This window comes from Micromys minutus (assembly GCF_963924665.1).
Source record: "Micromys minutus genome assembly, chromosome: 25".
In the NCBI taxonomy this organism is placed as follows: Eukaryota; Metazoa; Chordata; class Mammalia; order Rodentia; family Muridae; genus Micromys; species Micromys minutus.
Genome location: NC_137960.1, coordinates 15,447,767 through 15,464,211, shown reverse-complemented (window position 1 = coordinate 15,464,211; position 16,445 = coordinate 15,447,767). Strand labels below are relative to the sequence as shown.

At 45.6% G+C, this 16,445-nt stretch overlaps 1 protein-coding gene across 5 annotated transcripts in view; it reads left to right on the top strand.

Moving 5' to 3' along the window:
• Window positions 1–16,445, top strand: part of ANK3 (ankyrin 3) — a gene marked incomplete at its 5' end in the record, with an annotated part of 441,504 nt that overhangs the window by 333,192 nt on the left and 91,867 nt on the right. For 4 of the 5 annotated variants that reach the window (XM_080938021.1, XM_080938020.1, XM_080938019.1 and 1 more), the window contains one exon: window positions 2,258–2,330. In XM_080938021.1, the coding sequence (XP_080794147.1) occupies window positions 2,258–2,330 (73 nt within the window). Of the gene's footprint in view, window positions 1–2,257; window positions 2,331–2,495; window positions 2,559–16,445 lie in introns of all 5 variants that reach the window. The other variant, XM_080938017.1, reaches the window with a different exon arrangement.

The following is a 16,445-nucleotide window of genomic DNA, read 5'->3' as shown; positions in this document are numbered from 1 at the left end:
GTCTTCTGTTGCTCCAAATAAGTGTTTCAATTTGCTGTCTGTGATAAGACACACACCAGAAGCAACTTGTGGAGCAGTCATCTCGCTTATAGATTATTCCTATAATGTGGACAGGTTAAACTCCATCACTGAGAAAAACCAGGATAGGAAGTCACAACAGGAACCTGGAGGCAGGAACTGAAACACAGGCCAGAGAGGAATGCTGCTTACTGGCTCACTCCCTGTGGCTTGCTCAGTTCCCATGTTTGTACAACCCAGGGCCACCCTGCCCAGGAGTGGTACCATCCCCAGTAAGCTGGTCCCCTTCCACAGCAGTCATGGATCAAAAGAATTCTCTACCCACACATCTAACTACAATTAGATGAAAACTAATCAGCACAGCAAGGAAGTGCACTGCCATCACTACCAATATTAAATAATATATGTGAATACAATATGGGGGGGAGGTCACACACAAATCAATAGAAAAAGTTCAGGGTGTCCAAGGCTGGAACACATTGACCAACACTAAATCAAAGAGTATTAGCGCTTAGTTCAAAGTATGAAGCAAATATTTTGAAGTCCATACTGGCGTAAGCAAATGGCTGAATATGTGGGAAAGAATGTGCAGGCGACTGAGGGAAAAGAATTACCAAAAGTATACAGGGCATGCAGTTCATCATCAGAACACTGCCTTGGGGCCTGTGTTCAATCCTGAGACATGTAGTGGCAGGCAGATTCTCCCCTGCGGAAGGATTCCAAATAACGTGCAAAATTCCTACACTCTGGAGGAAGCATTGACCCTAATTCCCTACAGCCCAAATATGAGCTGACATGGTAGTCTTCTTCCAAAACATAAACGCAGGAGAGCAGTACCCAAGCTAAGGAGAACAGAGAGCAAAGTCATAGATGGAGAAAACTGACAAATACTGCCTCAACCAGAAGGGTAAAGAGACACTTGTTATGGTGTTGGATGGTGAACAAGGAAAGTAGCTTCACCTCCCCAGCCTTCCTTCTCCAGAGTAATCACAGAAGAAAGCAGGAGGCAGATGCCTCTCTAAACAACTGATACCGTTCAGGATCCTCAAGGTCCTCCATGCCAAAGAAGTGTTGAGAATCCTAAGAGCCAAGGACGGACAGCCATTTTGACTGTGTAGAATACATGCAGTGTGGGGCCCAAATCATGGAAATGCTAGTGTAACCCAGACTTTGATCATGATGTATTCATATTAGCCCACAAGGACAAATGTCCTGTATTAACGAACGGTTTTATGAAGACAGACTTAGAATGGGGTATATGGGGACATTCTGTGCAATTTTAGAGTCTATAAAACTAACTGAAAGCTTATTTTAAAGACGTGATTTTCTTAGTTTCAACTTCTGGACACTTTTCCATTTTTTTTAAGACTTATGTTAATTGTGTGTGTGTGTGTGTGTGTGTGTGTGTGTGTGTGTAGGTGTGTGTAGGTGTGTGTAGGTGTAGGTGCTTTGCTTGAATGCATATCTGTGCACCAGCCAGAAAAGGACTTCTGATCCCCTGGAACTGGAGTTAGATTGTTGTGAGCTGCCATTTGGGTGCTGGGGGTCTAACCCAGGTCCTTCGCTAAAGAAGCGAGTTCTCCTAACCACTGAGGCATCTCTCCAGCCTTGGCTTTCAGCTTTCTTAACTTACATGATACAGATGCTGTCTTTTGCATGGACATAGATTATAAAGTTAGAAAGTCACCAATTAGTAAACTAATGCCAGTGGCACACTAGACTTAAATGAAGATTTTTGGAAGCTAAAATGATTCTCCAAACATGTTGCCTCTAAGATATTTTGAATGGATATAATGATAAAATACACATAACTTATATCCCTTTAGTATTTTCTGCTGTATCCTATCTGTGGAATGGACACATAGTGGAGAAAACAAAGGAACTGAGCAGCTTGGCACAGGGATAATGACAAATCCCTTGCCATTATTTTGGGCTACCTTCTGTCATGGCCCTCATGGGATGGGATGTTTGGTTCTTCTGGCCTGGACAAGCACAGCGATGATTTCCTCTCCTCCTCTAAAAAGCCTTTTAACTTTGCCCCTGGAGTCTTCCGTCTTGTACTAATCTGAAGGGCGACCCCCCCCCACGCCCCACCCATGCTGCTCAAGAGAGATGCATGTTCTGTATGAAGCCCTCTCAGTTCTCCACCCGGAAGTCAATCGGGAAAGAAATGACTAGTCTCCTTAAAACGTCCTTTCACAGTGAAGTGTAACTGCTGTTTCGTTGTTGTTGTTCCCAGACCATCACGGAGAAGCACAAAATGAATGTCCCAGAAACAATGAATGAAGTCCTCGATATGTCAGACGATGAAGGTATGGCAGTGTCCCCGAGGGGTCGCCATGGTGACGCATGACCGCGTCTCTGGCGCTTCCTGAGGAAAGTCCGTCACAAACGTGTCTTGGGGGAGTGTTTAGATCTGGGTGTGTTGTTGGGGATGAGTATTTTCATACACTCTTATTGTCACTTAAATCATGCAGTTCGTAAAGCCAGCGCCCCCGAAAAGCTCAGTGATGGGGAATATATCTCAGATGGTGAAGAAGGTACTTGCTCTTCTCCCCTGTAATGAGACTTACTCCAGCTCTCATTTCTTATCTCTGAAAAGTAACACTTCCTAGTTACTAACTTCTCGTGTCATTTTGAGAATTAATTTGGGGTCATTTAAAGGCTCACCCGGGGTCCTGTCCATCCTCTTTCAGACCAGTTACTCTGTCTGTTGTCTCTGTCAAGCAGAAAACTGAAGTTTCATTGTTTATGTCTGACTCTAAAAAGGGGGCAACTTACTGCTTACAGTTGTTTTGTTCTGTTTTGCACTTAGTGTAAAAGGCCTCCTTTCAGGTGAGGCAGATGTGTGCTCTGCAGTGCACTCTAGAGATCTTGACTTTGGGACTGAGCATGAGAACTCACCCTGTAAAACCACTGCCAAACTGTAGACTTTCAACAGAGGCTTGATAGCGGGACTGATATACAGTAAGGCTGTAGTATTTCATGTGCTCAAGAAAACTGTTTTCTGCTTCATTCAAAACAACGATACTCTTGACCATGTCATTCACATATGTGTGTGTGTGTACACCCGCACAGACACATACATGTGCATATGACATGTTTGAATAGTCTATTGGAAAAGTACCATTGTATAAGTGAATAAATATTGGAAGGGTTGGCAAATTTTGGAGCTTCAGTTAAACAATGAAATGTTTACTATACTGAATGTGTGTGTACTTATTTATTTGGTTGGTTGGTTGTCCAGAGAGGGTTTCTCTGTGTAGCCTATCCTGGCTGTCCTGAGCTCACTCTGTAGACCAGGCTGGACCCAAACTCAGAGATCCATTTGCCTCTCTTCCTCCCGAGTATGCCACTACTGCCCAGCCTGTACATTTACTTTTTGTAACATTTGAGATAGTCTCTCACTATGTAGCCTTGGCTGTCCTGGAAGGTTTCATGGACACCAGGCTGACCTTGAACTCCAAAGATCAACCTGCCTCTGCCTCCCTAGCACTGACACTAATGGCATCTGCTACCATGCCCTTGACTTTTTAAATTTATTTATTTATTGATCAATTGATTGATTGATTGAATCAGATTATCTTCTAAAATAATTTTCTCCCTCACTGCCTCCCCAGTTGTATCGGTCTTAGCTGGATTTCAATTATCAGTTACTTCTTTGATTTGCACAAATTCCCTGGGAGCATACATAGTGGGAAAATCTACCTGATGCCAATTGGCCGTAACCCTGGTGACATCCCCTACCCACTTAGACTGGCACATAGAGACGATGGTGGCTGGCTGGGCACATACACAGAAGGGCAACCCTGAAGTTGTGCCAGGACTCTTGACTGTCTAGCACAATGGGTTTTAACACTTTTATTTTCACAGGCCTTTGTCTGTTGTGTGTGTAACACACGACAAAGCTGGTCGTACCCTCTCGAGAGGTCTCGAGTCTCCCCATCACATGCTATCACAGCACATCCTCATGTTCTGTTTCAGAGTCATTTCTCGTGTGCACATAACATGGTTAAGAAAAGGGATACACACATGTGTACACAAAACAGGAATCCAAGTTTGTTTTTCAAGTGAAAAACGCATGAAACACAACATGACAGTCATTGATAGCCATTTTCCTGCTCTTCTAACAAAATATCCAAGGTTACCACCCTGATGAGAGGCCAGTTTGAATGGACCGTGTAATCGTTTTGTTTATGTGAATCAGTTATCATATACTTTCAAAGCAAGAGGAAATGGAATCTCTAAACTTTAATTCTAATTTTAATAAAGTAGAAAAGACAACCATTTCCTTTATATTTGCGAACTTGAAATTCAGAGTGCTCATGATTATCACTTTGTCTCTCCTTAAACTCTTAGTTTTGCCCAATGAGGGCATGTAAATGGGTTGTTGGAGTTTTCTGGATTTTGATTTTATAATGTTGTAGAACTAGCTACCACAAAATGTCCTGAAGGTCATTCTACTTGAACATTTCTGTAGCTAGATTTTTTGCTAGAACATTCTTTGCCCGAATGTCTAATATTGCCGTCTTCAATTTGAATTATCTTCTTTAAATGTTCCCTGCCTCAACTGCCCTCAGGAGGCAGAGGCAGGCAGTGGGGTCTCTATGAGTTCAAGTCCAGCCTAGGCTACAGAGCAAGCTCCAGGATAGTCAGGGCTGTCACAAAAACCAAGACCAAACAAACAAACAAATTAAAATTAAAAATTAAAAAAAAAAAAATAAAAGTTCCTCACTCCCTTGGACTCCCTCTAACTTCTGGCTAGCAATTCTGGCTCTTATATATTTGGCCAGGCTGATGCATACATTGTGTTTCATTGATTATTTAGAATTAAAATCTGCTCTCCTGTGTCATAGCCCTTCAAGGATTTGAAATATTTAAAAAATTATCTTCAATCATTGTATGTGTAGGAGGGATGCGGTGTGGGGATGTGACCACAGGGGAGGACAGGATGGGCTGGGGTATGGTGTGGGGGGAGTTGACAGAGGGTATATACTGTGTAGAGGTCTGAGGACCACGTGTGAGTCAGTTCTGTCCTTGCACACTGCAGGAGCAGAGGGATCAAACTCCCGGGTTTTCATGTTCAGCACTGGGCACCTTTATGCTGCGTCAGTGTTTCTTCAGGTGTTTGGAAATATTTCCGTTTTCAGCTTTGTCTCCAGTTCAGGCCAGTCACGGGCATCTCCATGGGAGACGATAAAAATGTGTCATTGAGCCGGGTATGGTGGCTCGCACCTTTAATCCCAGCACTCGGAGGCAGAGGCAGGAGAATGAATCTCTGTAAGTTTGACTGAGTTCTAGGCTAACCATGGCTGTACAGAGAAACCCTATCTCAAAACATAGAGAGACAGAGAGAATCTGTCATTGGTAATTCAGCTGCTCGCTGGATATGGTTGTACATGCCTTTGATCATTGGGGTCTGAGTCAAACCTGGTCAGTACCATTTATAAGCAGCATGTATTGGCATCTTAAGAAAGATAACGATGCATTTGTGCTGTGGGAAATAGTATAAATCCTAACTTATGAAGGAATAAATATTAAAGGGTTAACATCAAGAAGTCTCTCTCTTTACCATTGTCTCTTTTGCTTCTTCTTCTTCCTTTTAGTCTCCTTTGAAAAATTAGTTATAGGCAAGATACATTTATTTAACCTTTGGGTTAGGTAGTTCCAAAAAAAAAAAAAAAGTAAGAAAAAAAAAGAAAGAAAGAAAAAGTCTAAACAGGGCTGTCATTTACTGTCCCGGGAGGACAATGGATCAGACATACAGAGGACAAAGATGGAAATATGAACAGAACCAAGGCCAAACAGGAAGACAGTACAACCTTATGTAGAGCAGGGAGACCTCAGGGAATGAGCTCTGTAGAGGCCAAAGGGGCCACAGACACCGAAACAGTCTCCACATCCCACTCCCACCCCACCACATCCTGTGCCATACATAGACCCTTCAGTGTGTAAGAACCGCCATCTTTATTCCATCACCACTCAGATCCCTACATTTTGCAAATGAGTCTGCAGTCGAAAATAAAGAGAAAGAGAAGAAGGAACAAGGAAGAAAAGCAAAAGGGAATGACGGAGGGGAAGAAGGAGAAAGAGAAGGAGATGGTGGAGGGGGAGAAGAGAGAGGGGATGAAAGGGAGGAAAGAAAGATCAAGATCAAGGTCTAAGGTGTTTCTAGTTTGGGTCGGGTGGAGTGATCACAATGGGTGGAACACTCGAGGGGTGGAGCTGTCACAGGAGGTGGAGTGGTCACAGGGGGTGGAGCTGTCAGTCACCAGGGGTTGGGCTGTCACAGAGTGGAGTGATTATAGAGGGAGGAGTGGGGTTGGGGTGGGGCCCCATAGTAGCCTTGGCTAAGCTTGGACCTTAATGGTAAATCCCTGTAATGTGTATATTTAAACAAATTGGAAAACAAAGTACCAATGTTATTTTAGCTTGCTGAATTCTAGTGGGATGGAGTATCACGCCATTGAAAGAACAATAGGCACCGCACAATGGGAAATGGAATCAAGCCATGCAAAACAGAAACCAGACAGCGGCGTGCAGAGAAACTGATCCAGGTCAGGAGGCCACAGCCCTGGAAGGAAGGAGGATCTAGTCTGAAGTTGCTTACGTTTTTTTATTGAGTTGTGAAATCTCTGCCAGGCTTGGATGCAGACTGTAAACGCTGAAAGAGAAAGAAAAGCTACGTGATATGTGATAGAAATAGACACCCAGAAGGCATTGGGGAAGGATACAATAAAGTGATTCTAGCACTTGACAGGCAGAGGCAGGTGGATCTCTTCGAGGTCAAGTTCAAGGCCAGCCTGGTTGATAGCCCAGGATAGTCAGAGCTACTGGTCTCAGAAAAACCCGCAATAGAAAGACACAGTAAAGCAATAAAATTGAGGAAATGGTACCCTGGTCAGTGAGGAAATATTCAAGCTTCATTCTTGAGCCAGGAATATCAACAACCTAAAGTCCGGTTATTCACACTGACAGTGTTTGTTTTTAAAAGTGTGTGGTAATGGCAAACATCTTCAGAGAGAGAGCTGGCCATTCAATGTGAGGACCTGGAATCTGGGTCTCTAGAACCCTATAAATGCCAAGAGGATGTGAAATCTCCCTGTAATCCCAGACCTGACTAGGGAGTCAGATACATGGCACCCCCAGGCAAGCACGCTGGCTCTATTAAACATGCCAAAGACTTCTGGTTTCTGTTGAGTCCTTGTCTCAGTGAATCAGTGGAGAGTAACTCGGGAAGACTTCTAATATCACCTCAGAGCTGCACACATGTGAACCCCACACACAAATAAATGTAAAAACAAGTGTCTGTTTAAGAGAAAGAGCAAATAGTGTTCTTTAAAAAGTAGGAATACTATGGGGTAGAGCTAGGGAGATGATTTAGCAGTTAGTGTTTGCCCATGTGCCTGAGGGTTTTCCCAGTTCAGATCCCCAGAGCTCACAAGTAAGTGTGAGGGCCTAACTGTCATTCCCGTGCTTAGAGGGCAGAGTCAGGAGGTCCCCAAGTCAACTGGACAGCTGGGCCACCTTACCTTCCAACAATGAATAAGGTGATCAGGGTTCAAGGAAGACCCCTGATGTGATGCCCCCTTCTCCACACAAACACACACATACACACACACACACACACACACCATATATACCCCTCCACATCATACACACCATATACATACACACAGCATACACACATTCATACACAGCACACATAAGCACCACATATACACCACCCACATACCATACACACAGCACACACACACATACACACACACACTCACATACCACATACACACACACACACACACACACACACACACACACACACACACCTATGGCATGGATAATAGTACCACAAGTCAATGATGTTTTAAAAGAATTTAATGACATGACAGTAGAAATAAGCCTCTTTCAGACTCTCAGTATGAAAACTAAGCAGGCCAAGGTACATCATGGTCAAAGACAGTTAAGTGTAGACATGGTTTTGGACAGACACAGTTTAAGAACTCGAGCAAAGAATTTTCTAAAATTTGTAGTGTGTATGGGGGTGGGGAGGCTTGGCAGCCATGTCTCTGGCCCTCAGAGAAAGGAGTTTTTTGTAAGCCTACTGGAGTACTGTCGCTCAGAGAGTAAATATAATTTGGCTTGGCATAATTCAGAATGAAGGAGGAGTCTGAAGGACGGGTCCGGGAAGCATGAGGCTGGCTCCTGGCCTACCAGGAACAGTCCTGCTTGCTCAACCTTTCTGGCAATCACAGTGAAGATACAAAACTTATTATCTGAGTGGAAGAAAGCCAGAAAGATTAGCTAACTTCAGGAGAGGCAGAGGAGGGCGGGCTATGGGTTGGTAGGACCAGCGGGAGCTATTCCTACCCAAAGTTTTAGCATTTTGGGAATACCTTGTGGGCAGTGGCGTCGCTCCGTGGTTTTCCCGGAACTTCTCTGCTCACCTTTCAAATGGACATTCATCCGCCACTCGTGTGACCCAGGCATGAGCTCAAAATGGTGACCTTGAAAACCAAAGGGAAAGACCCTGCCTCTGCTTCATTTCAGTGGCTGCGGTAAAATCTCTTGCAAAAGTAACGTAAGGGTGAGAGGGTTCACCTGAGCTGGTAGTTCCGGGTTTCAGTCCACCGAGCCAAGCCATCAGGGGCTTGAGGCGGCCGGTTCCCTTAGTTCAGAATGTCAGAAGAACAGAGCGACACACACTTGCACACGGGTGCCCAGTGGTCCTTCTCGTTTTTTTTTTTTTTTTTTTTTTTTTAAGATTTATTTGGCTTTGCTTTCTGTGTATACACATGTGTTAACATGAGCCCACAGTGTCCACAGGGGAATTTTGACTCCCCTGGAGCTGGAATTACAGGTAGTTATGAGCTGCCTATACTATGGGTGCTGGGAAGCAAAACTTGGGCCCTGTGCTGGAGCAGCCAGTACCCTTAACCTCTGAACCATCTCTCCAGCCCCCGAATCCTGTCTTAGAACTTGAACTGTTGATTGATTTTTTTTTTAACCTATACTGTCTGGTCTTCCACCTCTGTGCCTTTCCACTTAGACCCTCACAGACAATTAATCCGTCACACCCTAAGTGTGCAGCCCCATAACATCGTCTCTTGCAAACTTCTTCACCTACATGTAGCCCCATCACCCATGCAGGAGCTCACATTTCTTCCTTTTCTCATACTCCTATCCAACCAATCAGAAACTCATATCCTCTGTTTCTACATCCACCGTACCTCTCAAGTCTGCCTTCTCCTCCCCACTGTCACCGGCTCACAGCTTCCCAGTGGCAGGATCCAGCAGGTGCCTCCTGTGTGGCTGTTGTCTGTTCTTACCCCATAGACTTACCTGTAAATCAACATATTTATTTCTATTCCTTTAGAAGCTAGATCGAATGAGACTGAGGCTAAGATTTATTTATTTAGCTCTAGCACAATTACCAGGGGAATTACCCCTAATCTGTTTTCTTTCCTTTTAATGTATATGAGTACTCTGTCTTCAGACACATCAGAGGAGGGCATTGAATCCCATCACAGATGGTTTTGAGCCAACATGTGGGTGCTGGGAATTGAACTCAGGACCTCTGGAAGAGCAGTCAGTGCTCTTACACTGAGCAGCCTCTTCAGCCTCTCTAATCTATATTCTAACACTAGACTGGCTGCTTCCCTAGCCGTGGTCCCCAAGTACGTGTCTGAGTCCCACCTCAGTTATTTCTGCCCCATTACTAGGGCACCTGCTCTTGTTCCACTACATCTAATGGAGACTTCCTGCCTTCTCCATCTTCTTTCCCCTTCTTCCTTCTTCTCCTCTCTCCTCCTTCTTCCTACTCTTTCTTTCTCTTCATGGTCCCTACTTGTGACCACCCCACAAGCTTAGTAACTGAAGCCCCACCAACCTCTGTCCTCCCCAGTAATTAGCTGTAGCCATTTTTATTTAACCAATAGTTTTAAATTGGGGAGTAAGGCTTACACAACAAAGGTAATGTACATGTGAGAAATTGGGGGCAACCAGATCTTGGGATACAGAACTTAGCATTTTGTATACGTAGCAGCACTAGACCAAGCCCCAACAGTCAGCTGTGTGCCCAGCTTCTAGACAGGCTCTTACAACTCTACAGGTGTGCCATTTCTTCTGCTTCCCAGATGGGCCATCCTGGGTTTACATCCCTATTGTCGGGTAATTGTAACACATTCATTTTCATGTTTGTGTAAGACCCCACCAGGCAATTTGTAATAACCCAGTTAAGGTCTCTGCCCACCTGTCGATGGCATTGTGGGTTCTTTCCAGCTTGAAGCTATTGCAAGGAAACCTTCTGTTTGCAGATGACCCTCTTGGTGTCCATAGGTGTTTACCTCAGGAGAGAATAGGTCCAACTGTGGAGTTGTATGTTATAGAAAGGCAGCAGAATAAACACACACACACACACACACACACACACACACACACACATCAGTAAGCCAGTGTTATAAAGTTACATAGTGTGATAATTAAGGAGGAGGAAGAGGAAGAGGATGAGGTCAATGTGAGCATAACAACAAGAAAGTTCTGTTTGTGGTAACATGTGCACCACACTTGTGATCCCAGCACACAGGAGACAGGGGCAGAAAGGACCCTGAGTTCTCGGACAGCCTGGGCTACCTAGCAAAGCCCTGTCTCAGAATAAAAGCCAAAACGACAGGAAAAGAAAACAAAGGAAAGGCTATTATAGAGCAAGTGAAGGGAACCACAAGAAAAGAAGATGGGTTGGGGTAGGAGGAGGGGCGGGTACCAATGGAGAGCAGAGGGATTAACTAACAATCTGTTCCTTGGCCTGGATGGTGTTTATTTTGTGACAGTATGCTGTTGTGCACTTTGGTGCACGTGTACAAGCTTTGTACCTCAATAAAAGTAGCCGTTGCTCCCTCACAATTACATATTCCAAAAGAATCATGCAGAGGCAAACGGATAACACAAACTTCCCAGCATTCCCTCGTGCTTAGGATCATCTAAGTCTCTACCTGAGGTCTACAGATCTGCCTCTCTCAACTTGCATCAAACCATGTTGTGCTTTTTTGAGCCAGTCCCAGTTCTGCTTCTTGACAGAATCAGTCATTTGTTTCAGGTGCTTAAGTATAGAGTAGCTCTAAATTGGCCAGTGATAAATATTTTCAGAGTTCAGCTGTCTGGGCTCCACCATATTTCCCCCCATGCACACAAACGGCTCAAAAACTTTGCCCACACACCCAGGTGTGGCCGTGGAACTCTGAAAGTATTTATGGAAATGGGCAAGAGGCTAAATTTCATCCGAAGCCTGTAATTTTCTAGCATGTGATTCCTTTTGTTTATTTCGTTCAAACTGGACAGCCTGCTGTAAAGAAGTAGATCTGTGCTGGCCACTGCTGCAGGCTGGGGACCCCGTCACGGCTGTCCTTGTTTGTTTAGAGGCATCTACTGCCTTCGCCTTGGTCATGGTTAAATCTCTCAAAGTAACTTCAGGCTATTTTTATTCCTACTATTCTCCTAAGTTATGGTTAGTCGAAATTACAGCCAGCACTGAAAGTGTTAATGAGTCCTAATTTACCTTGAGCGTCAGGCTTGGAAGGTGTATGGTATTCTTACAGATTTACATTGTCCAGAAAGCTGGCATTTGGATTCAGGTCTCTTGGTGAGGCTTCATACTCACTAAGGTGTCATAGAAGAAGAGATCATGGGGTAGGTAAGGAAATTTGAGAAATTACTAACAGCCTTCAAAGGACTCGGGGGGGGGGGGACATGTTGAAGAATGGCTGGAATTTGGACCAGCAGAGGTTGTAGGGGAGGTGGACGGGTAGGAATAGGGCACAGATATTCCAAGTTCCCAGTTACATTCAACTGTGCTGGGAGTCCCTGCACTCCGAAGCAGAATCAGGGTGGAAATGCCAGACATTGGTAGATGAGGTCATCAGGACAGGGCACAGAAAGAAACCCGGGTCTAGAAAGTTCTATGCTTAGCTGAGGTAGAAGAGGAAGAAGAGTGCTGAAGGGTGTGTGGAGGGTGTGGTAGGGGATGGGGGAGGGGAAGAATCTGGGAGAGCAGGTTCTAGTATAAGCATGGGAGAAACTTTCTCTGAAAGCAGGAATCAGCCATCTGGTGGTGATGCAAGCCTCTGATACCAGCACTCAGGAGGCAGAGGCAGACAGCTCTCTGTGAGTTCGAGACCAGCCTCATCTACAGAATGAATTCCAGATAGGGTTACACACAGAGAAATCCTGTATCAAAAAAAAAAAAAAAAAAAAATGAGAGAGAGAGAGAGAGAGAGAGAGAGAGAGAGAGAGAGAATATCAGGAGAGCATAAGTAATGGGGAGTTAGCCCAACACCAACCACATCCACCCATGACATTAAGGAGAGAGACGCAGATTTGAGCTCAGAGTTGTAATGTAAGAGAGGAAAGACACACAGTGTGTTTTCCCCTGTAAAGTTGAGATGGAATGAGATGCTGGAACCACCGTGTGTGGCCTGAAGCTGCCCGTTTCTGCACTGCAGACAGTTAATTACTGGCCAGAATAACTGTGACTTTGGAGACTCTTTATTATACCTTTCCCCCCCCTTTCCCTGCTTGCCCACCTGAGCGTCCTGACCTGATGACCTGTGCAGTAGTAGGGCCCAGGCTGCCCACTCTTAGCCTCTCCTCCCACGTTAGCATCCTTACTGCTGAGAAGTTGGATGCTGAACCCAGGGAACAGCTTGAATAGGCAAGGAGAGGGCAGAGAGGTGAGCGTCTGGGAGCAGGGGACATGAGGGAAACAGAGTGATGTTGCTAATCCTATGATTTCCCTGGGCTGGGCTCCGGTAAAAATAGAGGCCACACGGTATGGCCTTGTATGTATATCCCTTCGAGAAATAGGCTTGAAACAACCCAACACGTGTGTGTTTTCCACCTGGGTCAGTGGTAACATGAAGGAATCTTAGGTTTGGGCCACATAGTGGGCCCTTCTCAGGCTGTATGCCTGGGCCTCCCTTACCTGACAATAGGTTTTCATACTCTAAACCAGGTACTGAGAAAACTGAGGTGAAGGGTGGGGGGAAGGGGCTGGGGTGGGTTTGATGTAGAATGGATAGCTAAGAAAGAATGCACAGACAAGACTGGACAGGTAGCTCACTGAAAGAGGACCTGTGTTTGATACCCAGAAGCCACATTTTAAAAAAATCAGGCATGTCGGTGTACACTTGAAATGTGTAGGCAACAAGGTAGATCCTTGGGACTTGCTGACTAGCCAATCCAGTCAGATCAGTAAGCTCTGGGCCAGTGGGTGGGGGGATAGTGGACAGCATCTGAGGAATGATGTCATCGCCTGTCTTCTGGGCTGCATGACATCTTCACACACACAGGCTTTGCACACATGAGGACATACAAGCACGAGAAGAGAACAAGCTCTCTTGGAATTTAGCAATCCACAGCCAGCATCCTAGTCCAGATTTCATAGGGAGAGTTTGTAGCTGGCAGCTGAGTTGTTGTCTAGTCATCTTAACCAGTGGCTTAGGTTTGACATCATGGGACAGGAAAGTGACCCCGAATTCCCTTCTGCCCGGATTCTGTCTTCACCTTAAAAGTTTGTGCTAAAAAAAAAAAATGTATGTGACCAAGTCAGTGTGACACCTAGTCCTAACGGAGGTAACCCAGGGGAATTTCTACATCCAGATCAAGCGTTGTAACCATGAGAAAATGGCAGCCTCTGCTTCCTCTTGCTCTTTCCACCTCTCTGTAGGAGAGACACTGAATCCCTTTTCCTTCTGCGATGGGTTTGTTTATTAACCCAAGCAAGATCACAGGGGACATTCTCGCTGCCCCGTCTGGAAAGCTTCTAGCCCTGAGTCATGTGTGCTGACCTCAGATACTCTTCAGCCCGGATTAGGGAGCATTGAACTGCCGCGTGGTTTTAAAAGAGAAATACACCCCGGCTGCAAGGAACAGAATCCTTAAAAGCAAAAAAGGGAGTTGACTCTGTACTTTTAAAAAAAAAAATTGATCACCAGAACAGAGTCATTTATTCCATGAGGTAATGGCAATTCATTGTATCAGAGGGGTGTGAACTTGGCAGGTCAAACCCCATTCTTTGTCTATGGCCACCCACAAAGCCACAATCCTAAGCCAAGATCTAGGGGAAAGTTGACTGCAACCGGTGGTCCATGAGTTCCTGATGAGGAGACAGTTCTCGGGGCTTCTAAAATCACCTGTTTAGTCTGCCAGTCACTTAGCCAATAGTTGTCCCCTGTTTTGAGATAGACAATGAAAAGGTGTTCTATTCCTCTGTTTACATTATGGTCTAGGTGGCTAACTCTGCCTGCCAAGAGATGGCAGAAGCCAAAGATTCAAGGAAAGTTGCTACCACTTGCTCCTCTGTAGTAGAGGGTACTCAGCCCCTCCCCCTTCTGCTTCTAGCTATGCCTCTGACCTCCGTACGGGGTCATCATTCGTGTCCTTGATGGTGTCCATCTTCCAAAAGAGCCTGAAACACACAGACACAAACTCCACCCACCTCCGGTCTTCTGACTACAGTAACCTTGCATGAGTGAACACAGGCTCTAGCTTCAGACTAAGGACCAGGAAGGAGAGAGATAGAGCTGGAAGCTAAGGGTCTTCTCGTCTGCTGCTGTGTAACTACATTAGAGTTAGCATTGTTCTGACAGTCAGAACAAAATCTGGGCGCATCTGGGCTCCATTTTCCTGTCTTCCCTTTCTCTGCTTTCTTGTTCCTTTTGTTTTGTTTTGTTTTGAAGCAAGTTCCTACTATGTCTATTTGGGTGTTTCTCTTGCATATGTGTCTGTTCATATACGTGCCTGGTATCCAAGGAGACCAGAAGGGGACATCGGATTCCCTGAAACTGGAGTTACAGATGGCTGTCAGGTGCCATGCAGGTGCTAGGAATGAACCCCAGGTCCCCTGGATAAACAGCCGGTGCTCTTAACTGCTAGGCCCATTTCTCCAACCCCTCTGGCCAGTCTTAAACTCACTTTATAGTTAAGGATGTCTTAGAACCTCTGACCCTTCTGCCTCCACCTACTGAGTGCTGGAATTACAGCCTTGGGCCCCGACGTCCAGTTGATTGGTTGAGCAGAGGTGGGAGATAGACCCCTGGAGTCTGCCAGTTTAACTGCATCTAAGCCCTAGATGCTTGGGGCACAACCATACTTACCATCCTGTGCTGGGGTCTCTAGCCAGGAGAGGCCAGCGCCTCTCTGCCCCCTTCATAGACACACCTACCATTCAGCCCTGGTAGGCTTCTCGATCAGATGGCGCACCATCAGAGGGTGACCTGCAGTCCTCTTGTTTCCCACTCTGCAATTATTGTACACACAGAGAAAAGGGATTGGCTGACTGTCTGTTTCAGCCCACACTCTGCCCGTGGCTCAGAGCTTTAGGGGGTGAACTAATGCATTTACAGTGTCACTCATAAAAACGGGAGGAACCGGGCTGGAGAGATGGCTTCATAGTTAAAAATCCTTTCTGCCCTTCCAGAGGACCAGAGTTCAGTTCCTACCACTCAGATCACATGGCTCACACCCAGCTGTAGGCAGCGTCCTCTTCGGGACTCCAAAGATCCCCCCACCCCCGTGTGACATACACATGCAGGCATTTTTTTAAAAAAAACATAAACAAAAATGAGTATTTTGTTAAAAAGTAAAAAGAGGAGTGGGGGTTAAATGAAGCACACGTGATGCAATGTGTGCTCCGTCTGTCAGATGGGCCAACTCTGAACGGTGGCAGTGCGGCTCTGAATGGTGGCAGTGTGGCACTGAACGGTGGTGGTATGGCCCTGAATGGTGGCAGTGTGGCACTGAACGGTGGCAGTGTGGCACGCTGTGGTATCCATACCACGATCCGTGTCCTGGCCCTCTCTCTTGGAGACTGGGTGCCTTGAGGACAATAGTTGGCCCTACCACCTGGATACTCAGGCCGAGAGAGCCTGCTGTATACGCTGAACCGTGGCATAAACAGTAAGAAACACTGAACTTGACAGAAGGCTGCTACTTCCGAAGTCGGTATAGTCAGGATTCCAAAATTCCCACTTAGGAAGGGGACCTAACTGTGTCCAGTACATACTTCCAGATTCCTCCTGATGCGTACAAAGTGGCATGTGGATGACGTGTGTTTCTGTCTTCCTGTGTTCTTTCTCTCTATGTGTCCTCGATCTTTCAGAAGCAAGTGAGGCGGGAGAGCTTCCTCTCCATGTTCGCTTGGGTGTCCACTGGTACACATGTCTACCCTGATGCCTGCCTGGCAGGCTTGTGTCTGTCACGTGTGTGCTTGTGGTGGACGGAACGCGTGGCCCATAGGATTGACCTGCAGTGCCTGTGTTCTGTTTCATTTTACTGACTTTATTCATATTTTTTTTGGCTAGGTGATAAAAGCACATGGTTCAAAATTCCCAAAGTACAGGAGGTTTTGGTGAAAAGTAAGTTTCCTCCCCCTCCAC